Source organism: Neodiprion fabricii, chromosome 6 (genome assembly GCF_021155785.1).
Source record: "Neodiprion fabricii isolate iyNeoFabr1 chromosome 6, iyNeoFabr1.1, whole genome shotgun sequence".
NCBI classification, from domain to species: domain Eukaryota; kingdom Metazoa; phylum Arthropoda; class Insecta; order Hymenoptera; family Diprionidae; genus Neodiprion; species Neodiprion fabricii.
This window is the reverse complement of record NC_060244.1, coordinates 5,439,054-5,448,951: the sequence shown is the minus strand read 5'-3', so window position 1 is coordinate 5,448,951 and position 9,898 is coordinate 5,439,054. Positions and strand designations below refer to the sequence as shown.

The 9,898-nt window shown below is 40.4% G+C and overlaps 1 protein-coding gene across 1 annotated transcript in view; it reads right to left on the bottom strand.

The window, feature by feature from the left end:
• The window catches only part of LOC124185151 (eukaryotic translation initiation factor 5B), a 54,660-nt gene continuing 44,762 nt past the window's right edge, over positions 1-9,898 (bottom strand). Inside the window, exon 18 of the mRNA XM_046575604.1 lies at positions 1-3,912. Within this exon, the coding sequence (XP_046431560.1) occupies positions 3,805-3,912 (108 nt within the window). The 3' untranslated portion in view covers positions 1-3,804. The remainder of the gene's footprint in view (positions 3,913-9,898) is intronic.

Below are 9,898 nucleotides of genomic sequence, written 5' to 3'. Positions count from 1 at the left end.
TAAATATAATATAGGATATATTCGCTCGGCACGAGTCGCGGAGCAGATTTGAGAGGGGCTGACGCACAACCCTCTACCTTTAGCTAGATTTACATAACGTAATAATCTTACGTAGTTATTGTAGGTATGGATATATACATGCGTGTCGAGTTGCATAATATGTATGTACCTACGTATATTATAATACGATTATTATAATAGTTATACAATTCTACAGTGATTTTTGCGATTCTTAATTTTGTGACTTCACAATTACTCAGCAAACTCGAGGCGACGATTACAATTATACCTGACCCGCATCTCGAGCTGTACAATATAATTTTGTTTCATATATTCATTATTATTCGCTTGTTATCGTCATTTATCCTATTACCATTATCATTATCATCATTGTTATTACTATCATTATTTATTCCTAAGAAACGTCTACGTTCAACATAGCCAGCTTTCTCTCCGACCTGACAATCCGCTTCCTTATACTTCCAGTACACCTATAATCCGTCGAACCTCACATATGCTTATCATATATGTATATGTATACATATAATAAGAGTTCGTTCGAAGGACCCGCGGCTTTGTCGTGCATATATTTTATTTGCGGTATTCGTAATATTTTGTTTATTCGCAATAGAAAAAGAAAAAAGAAAAGAAAAAACCTCGTCACGTATTTCGTATTCGACAGAGAAAAACAAATTTTCTTTTCATCCCGCATCCCGTGGCTGTGAGATGCGGTATGTACTCAATTTATAAACACAATATACGCGACCGAGGTAAACTAGTTACGCAATACTTACGTTACATTTTACAGAAGACGAGAACGAAAAGCCAATGAAACGTTTCGGGGATAAACCAGTGCTTGAATTCTCGATTGATCAAAAGATTTCTTCGCTTGTTTTAACGATAAATAGAAAGAATGAAACAAGAGAAAAACAAAAAAAAAAAATTCAAAACTAAATACTACACAGATAAATTATAGGCGAGAAAATATCATTGTATGTGTATGATGTATGTATACCATTTCCTGTTTGGCATCGGCAGTTTAGATAAAATTTAGCTGACGATGTGTGTACGTGTGAAGTTTTAATTTGCGTGCAGAGATTGTTGGCGAAGAAGAGGAGAGGAAAAAAAAGAAAAGAAAATTAATAATAATAATAGTGATAAAAAAATTTAAAAAGAAAACAAATTAATTTCGCAATGTGTTCGTTTATGCTTCGTTTACATGCACACGCGCACGTCATTCTTTCTTTTATTTTTACTCTCTCTTTTTCGTTTTATTCTTTGTGTACACAATAAATGTTTTACTGTATTATTTTATACTTAATGTAATCGTATTTTGAACATCCGGCCGCGTGTACCGCAACACACGAATTATCCAATTATAACCACCGCGGATTTAAAGCTGATGAATTAATCAGATAAAAATAAGTGGCAAGAGAGTAATAAAATTTGAAAGATTTAAATAAAATTAAATAAAGTCGCAAAACAATTGACGGAAAAAAAACATGTAAAATTAAAAAAAAAAGAAAAAAAAAAAACAAGTTACATGTATCAACAAGCAAATAAGAATACGTTTTTTCATCTTGGACTATACACGTAGCGAACGAGTCACTTAAAACCGTTTCCTTTGCTCCTCTCCCAATGTAATTGTGCGTGAGTTTCTTTGTTTTCATTATTTCATGCGTATTCTGTATTCGTATATTACACGATGTGTCACAAGTATCATACGGCCTAAATTTTGGATTTTAAATATCATACCCGTGACTGTGTAACCCCACAAACAATTAGCTTGTACAACTATTACCGATTAAAAAATATTAAAATCTAGACTAATTATAATATAATCGATCGATTTAATTGATTTACAATATACATGTACGTCATAAATATGTGTATAGACAGATATAATATACGATTTTGCGTATGCAAAAGTGATGCGGATATTTTATTTTATTGTATTTTTTTCTCTCTTTTTCTAAGATCTGACACACGTAGAAAAACCGACAACGGAACACGGTAGAACTTCCGTTTATCCGAAGTAACATGGAGAGAGGATTTCCCGGATAATGCGGAACCTCGGTTAATCGAAGGCTTGGCTAAGCGAGGTTCTATTGTTTAAAAATTTTAATCCGGTAATCAGAAAGAAACTATATCCCGCATTTGTTACACCATCGAGTGTGTGTATGGGCGTGAATAAAATACATGCAGGGTTTAAAGCGTTTAAAGCGATACGGAGCAATAGCGCTAAAACTATTGTTGATGTTTAAAATAGTTTGAGAGAAAAGTTGCATTGTTCGAGAAGGTCGTCGTACGGGACTATCGTAATTTTTTTCGGCCAAGGCGCCAAAGCTACGTCACGAGGTCAACGTTCCACTTTTTTAAATCAAACCGTGCATTTTATTTATTTCAAAAAATTGTTTTGTTTTTTGTCCGTGACAAAATTATTGACGTAGAGACGAGTTCATTGATCTATAATACAAGGTCATTTTGTTCACGAAAAGTATGAAAATAGTCGAAAAATCAAGACAAGTCACGAGTGATGTTTTTGGCGAAAAGTTGACAGGACGAGCCGGCCCTGCGGCTTGTCCACCTTGTTCGCCAGATTTGACGTCACTGGATTTCTTTTTACGGGACTTTGTGAAGAAATGTTTCGATTGACCCAACGAAAACGTATGTAAATCGTTTAAAAGTGACTATTTTCATACTTTGCCCGATTAGAAATAACCTTGTATCATAGACCAATGAACTCGTCGTTACGTCGGTAACGATGTCATTAGAACAAAGAATAAACGGCTAGATTTGAAAAATTGGAGCTGACCTGGAAGTGGTTTTGTCTCCTAGATCGAAAAAATAACGATTATCCTGCACGACGTTCTTCTCGAACAATACAACTTACTTCCAAAACTTTTTTCTTTTTCTTTCTTTCCGATATCACCAATAGTTGGGAGTGCCATTGCTCTGTAAAACTTTAAATGTCCCACCCTCTACGTACCTACGTGAGTATACATGACATATACCTGGATGTTAGTGTAGCTACGTGTACACAGTATACGGGCGATGACGACGATGATGACGACGACGTCGGTTCTGCTAAAGCTGGTGGTGGTGGTGGTGGTGCTGCAGGCTTCCCGGAAGTGAAAAATTAGTCGACAACTGTATCCGGTTGATTTACGACTCCATCATCGTATACACAAGTTTCGTGTATACCTATATATACGTGGATAAGCGTGTATGCAGGGATCATGTTATACGTAGGTATAATAGGTGTACATTATCGTAGGTAGCACAGCGCACGAATACACATACCTATACGCATAGGACATAGACGTAACGATCACGCCAAGTTTTACACACGTGTCATATGTTTTTTGTCAACATTTTCCATGTCCGCGTTATTCTCAGTTCGTAAAACACACAAAATGTCGCCGATATAATTGTAAATATAAGAATTTCACCTGCCGCGGGTCGGTATAAATACTGAACGATTATTCGCAAATCTAACGTCTCTCCCTCTCTCTATTTCTTAACACACATGTGTTTTCCCCTACTTTTATAGGTAGACGTACACGTGTATGTAACACCTCGGGGTTATATGTCGGGTGCAGATACCGCGTATTGGGTATATTTGTCACGCGTAACGTTATTATCGTTGTTGTTGCTGTTATTTTTATCGTTATTGTTATTATTATTATTATTATTATTGTTATTATTATTTACTAGCTTCTCCTTCTCTCGTTGCCATCCGCGCATTGTCATACCGTCATCTTTGCCGGCTCGTGGTAAGTGTGTATAAAACTCGTTTATCGACTAGAGAATTTGGAAGAGTTTCTTTAATTCTACCATCAACTGCCAATCCGTTTTGTGCAAATCGTCCCTGAAGTAATCCTTGCACGCGTCGATACTCTGTCTGCTTATCTGTAACAGAAATGTGAAGAGAAAATTAAATTCAATATTTTCCCCGTATAAAAATGCTTGATCCTTGTAAGTAAAAGAGAAGGGAGTAATAATCATGTAGAACTATAATTCAACGACGGGATAAAAATATACTCCTTCATTTTCCGGCGGCCCTCGTGTACACTGTATACATACATTAGCCGCTGCAGCTCTGCACAGGGCGGAAGTTGAGTCGACTGGATTTATAAAGAGAAGAATCGTACAGCCCGAGAGGCGAGTAAAATTGACTGCCATGGAGCGATGAGAGGGGCAGAGGGGAAGAGAAAGACAAAGAGAGCGTGAGAGGCTGGGGACAAAAGCAAGAAAAAATGGTGGGAGAAATTCTGATACATGTACAGAAATGAAGGATAAACCGTTCGTGGATTAGATACAATATATAGCATGAGGATAAATTTGAGAAAAATAAGTCTTGAATGACGATTACTTGTGAAGATAAAGCGTATTAAACGTTACGACAATATATATATATATATATTTACATACATATTTTTTCCTTATTCTCTGAGGGAAATTTTTGCAAGCAGTATAGATTTCTACATCGATTTTTTCATTCGTAAATCAAACGACTGTTTATCATCGTTCTATCAGATACGTAACGCGGTTAATAAATGCCAATTTGCGATAAGAGTTTGAATCGCGTTTGCCATAGCAATTATTATACGTATAATATTCATGTGTAAATTTAGAAATACATATACAATATACATATATGTACATAAAGAAAAGATAAGACAAAATGTGAAGTGCAGTTTTTCCTCAACGTTTATTTAAATTGGCTGTACATTAGAAGGCGTAAACCGATTCAATGTATGCGTGGTTAAACTTAAGCTCACGAAGCGGGAGGCGACAAAATGACGTACGTGATAAAGGAAAACTGAATATAGAATAGAAATGTGTGCAAGGTGAGAATAAGATATTTATTGGTGAAAGGATCGGCTTTGTCGGGCCGCCTCGAGTCGCGTAGGTATTACGATACCTCCTATTATAATAATAATAAAGGGGGGGGGGGGGGGGGCTGATTTCGATAAGTGAAAGATAAGAGAAAGAAGGGAGGGAGAAAAAAGGAAGCCCGACCAGCCTCATGAATGAATGCATCGAGGTAGATCCGAAAGAGCTGCATGGCGGTAGGAACGCGTGTCCCGTAAGCCGTGAAGGAAGAATTTCCGTGAATACCGGAAGTGCCCGTGGATGCGCCGGAAGACAGAGTCTCTAGGCAAAAAAGGAAGAAGGAGATAGATAGGGTGGACGGTGGAGACCGCAGGTGGTCACCGGACGTCGAATCTTCTTCCTTCCTCCGCTCGGCGAGTCCTTGCATACCAAATGCGTTTAACGCACAAAACGCAGCCCTGCCTCAAACACCCAACTGCAGGGACAAAGACCGTTCATGGATGAATAATCCCTGAAGTTTGAAATCGAATTTCGTTCTATAGATATCCTCGTTCGTTCTCGTGTAAAAAAAAATATTCGACCGTTGACGGGTTTGATCCGGGCGACGAGGAACCTCGAAGAAGCAGGAAATGGTAAGAAGTAGAAAAAGAACTGGGTTACACGTGTCACGTGACGTCCTCGGCTCGTCGCTATGGGAACCAGTGACGTCATCCCTGCCCCAATGACCCAATTCTTTCGAGGGTTGATTCCGAGTCCCGAGTTGTGGGAGTTGAATTTTGAAATCTCACAAGGAGATTGTCGGACCCGAAACTCCGTCAAACTCCTAGGATCGTTTCCTTGGTATAAAATATGAAACCTGTGATATCCACACAGTTCCATGTTTTCACGGAGGATAAAATTGATAATATCGTGAATTTGATGGGTGAAATTGCCGTGAAAAATTAAACCTGTCGTGTATTTTTCCCTTGAATATCAATTTTCGAGATCTCAGTTGAAGTTTCAATGACTAGAATCTTATAGATTCAATTGTAAAAAAGAGGACGTATCATTACCTCGGATCTGTGGTGAAAGGGATAGAACTACGGTAGATAGAACTATAGATCAGAAGTCGGCGTTGTATTTTGAAACCAAGAAACATCTTTAAACGTTAAGTAAAATCCACGAACCGGAGAGGTCCGATACTCTCGTCGTCGGGTGAAACACGTATACCGGAAGTGACTCTGTACATGCACCGTCGGTAAAACGGCGCATTAAAGTCAAGAAATCATAAGATCTAGTTGGCTGATCGATGATAAATGTAGCGTATAATTATAATCTCTCTTTGTACGATCGTATTACGCAACAATTACGTAAAAATAAATACATGCAAGCATGTTTTACGCTAGTTCGACGGTGCCGACGTTACAATATCAGAGGATACGCGATACGACGCAAGTTCGGCAACCGGATTTCGGAGAGTAAAGAGAAAAAAGCCCGAGATCAAACCGAGGCGTGTTTCCTGTCCGCAGATGGTGCCGGTTTACGCTATGCAGCTATTACACGCTCGCCTCATTCACCGTCGTATATACACACATATATAAATACACGTATGTATGAAATATATGCCTACAGCCGGACCGGCGTCAAGCGAGGTGGACGATTATTACGTGACATATTGTACGCAACGTTTCTCTCTTTTCATTCGCTCCAAATTGTACGTACCTACATACGCGCGCAAGCGGGAACAAACGAACGGACGAATGAATGAATGAATGAGCGAATGAATGAATGAATAAACGAATGAATTGCCCTCGCAATAATGTATTTTTCCACGCCGATGTACGTTATTCGGGTTGCACACAGACGCACAACAGTCCCGCTTTTATAGATCCGGACTACGACGGGCATGAGCAAAGGTACAGATTACACGCACACCGATAACGGGAGCTTGCTGTAGCGAAGTTTGGTTCGGCTCGAGTATTTTCATTGAGGGCAACGCTGACCTGATTCTGTCGGTTCCGGGGCGTTGCCAGGGGGATGAATGACGTCAGACGTGTCCCCGTTTCTCGACTGTATAGGTGTGTCTGTTTACGGGTGCCTGCAACATCCCCCTAGAACCTCCGGACCAGGAGCATCGAACTCCGGGAATCCCGGAGGCTTGCCGTACGAACCGGGATATTATAAGATGACACGTTTTTTCCCCCATCAAATTGGGCCAAGAAAATATTAGATCGTAGATGTTGCGCTTTTCAGGTCGGTAAATCAGATAAAAGGGCGAAAATGTCTAGGTTGGAAGTTTTCTGTAGTTGATGAGAAAAAGGACGAACCATTACCTGCGTATCTGTGTACTGAACAAATTTGGTAAAATCGTTTTTGTTCCCTCAGCGTACTTTAAAATGCAAGAACCACCAAATTGTGAAATATATATATATATACGTATAAATAAAAGAAATCGTTCAAGTACTAGAATTCCGCAAAATTGGCATTAAGTAGGTATCTAAAGCCCCTTATTTTCGCATATTTCGAACTATCCAAAAAACGTAATGAAAATTAAAACTGTATTCTCAAGTATCGCTGAAACAAAAAATAACAGATGTTGAACTAATAGCCGTTAATTTCGAAAAACTTCCCTGACCTCTACGTACAGCAAAATATTTCCGCAACTTTCGAAACTTTACGAGTCTACGATAATTTCGAGTAGGTACCGCAGGTTCTACCGAATTTCTGAATATTTTTCACTAAAGCCCACCCGTTAGATATTCGTTCGTGTCGTCATCCCCCATCTTGACCCAGTTAGTTGGGAGAAAAGCTCGTGAATGAAACGGAGCTTTCGTTTATAACGCTCGTACGTATAGGTACAGAAGAGTAGAATCATCGTCGTCGTCGTCGATATCAACGTCACCGTCATAATAATCATAATAATCATCATCATCAGCAGCAGCAACCGCCTCGCGAAACTGGGTTACGAGCTGACGGTGCTCGTATCCATCCCCGGGTATCGAGGCAGCTTCCGAATTAATACCTACACGTCACAGGGCCAAAGTTTGCCGCTCGCGAACGATCCGACCGCAGACTTTTTGGAGGCCGTCGCGGGGTCGTCGGGGGGGGGGGGGGGGAGGTTTCGGGGTTTCACTCCGGCGTTCGATCTCTCGTCAATGAGGAGAGGAAAACCCGGGGAGGGCGAGGCGCCCGACTGACTGTTCGTCTGTCCGATGAATGAACGACCGAACGAGTAAACGAAATCGGAGACTGCTGGTCCGTTTCGCGGTGCCTGAGAGCGGCATATATATATATATATATCTCTGATTTTTTTTTTTTTTTTTCCCGTTCTTCAACAAGATTGCAGAACTTTTATACACACACGTAACGCACCCACGTCGATCGTCACTTCAAACGAGCGCCAAAGAAGTAGGAAAAATCATCACCCCGTGTGACGCAACGTTTATTTTTATACCCATCTCGAGACCGTCGTCATGAACATGAATTCCGTCACTGCCGGTCGGTTGTTGCGGTTCGGAATGACGGTTAGATCACCGCGATTTTGCTTACGGGGTAGGTGGTACGTACGCGGATCGAACGAATCGTAAATAAAGCGTATAACAATCACGCTGGATGATTAATTCGTGCGCGTTGAGAGGGATGGCTGGATCTTGTACGAGCACGGCTAATCGCTATCGCGACTAATTAGCAATTATAGTTTGATTGCGATAAACGCGACACGCCGCGGAAAGAAACCGATCGAAAAAGGAAGGAAGCTGACGCTGCGTGGGCGCGACATTGTTTATTATGCAAACAAGCCCCGCGGTCGCGTGTTTTACTTGAATATACTTACCGCCGCTGAAACCCGGGGCTTCTAAGCACGAGACGCGTTCGAGGCCCGTGTTCAGGGCGCGGTGTCCGCACCCTGGGTGCCTAGATTACCAGGGGCGGGTCCCATTACGCGAATTGACCGACCTCGCCCCGTTCTAGCGGGGAAACGCCTTGAAACGGGAAACGCGATAACCTCCCGTGTGAGTTTTTTCGTTTCATGCCCATTACTCGCTTGTCAATTTGCAAATTGACCCGCCAAGATAAAATTATAGAGAAGACCGTGAAACATCGCTGTACAATTAAAGATATGCGAGAGTGAGAGTGAATTGGCTCAGGCACCTTTAGCCAAGACTGTCGTAGGTAAACGGCAGCATCTGATTATACATACACCGTTCGAACCGATCGTTATAAATATCATTGCGATATGCGGTAGACGCGTGAATGCGTATACGCGCATGTAACAAGTGTGCGTGATGCATACACGTGCATATAAGTTATCGATTGCAGAACTATCGGATCGGAGAGACGAGGTCGTCCGGCGGTTTCGATAACCGAGTAAAACGCGAGTATATTACATCTATGATAACATTTCCTAGGCACCTCTCACCGTATCTATGCAACAACAATAATACACGCCTTTTTACCCTCGTCAAATCTGCGCGAACACCCACACGAAAATACTTACGTATATAGGTGTGTATATATATAAAAACTGGCGTAACGAAGCACAAGCTGCATCTATATATGTATACGTCTAGTTTTCTGCTTCATACTATAAATACTTATAATGTTATACGTGAGTATTGCAGCGATATTAACCCTTTGAGTCATAGTTGTAGGTATTCTTAACAACTATTTTATATCCATTTTTGTATGTTTGGAGAACTTTGCAAACATATTTCTTTGCGGTGTATTGCTATTTGTGATGATATACTGATAGGTTTTCAATGCTCTAGAGTAATGGTTGCGACGTAATGTAAATTATTACTGTTAGAAAGAAATTGATTGAAAATAATGGTGAAAATTGAAGGAATAATTCATTTCCGAGAAAATTACCTCTCTACGCATACACACGTTTTAAATAAATTACAAGTTTTTGGGGTCGCTGATCTCAATCTCAAATCCGGTTTTCAAAATTCAAGACGCTGGATTCGATATTACAAATGAAAATTTCGAATTCTATCTAATTTGGAGACAAAAACTCTGTCCAGGAGTTTTTGGGACCGGTGATTGCGAATCTGAAGTCAGATTTTGAAAATTCAGTACGGCG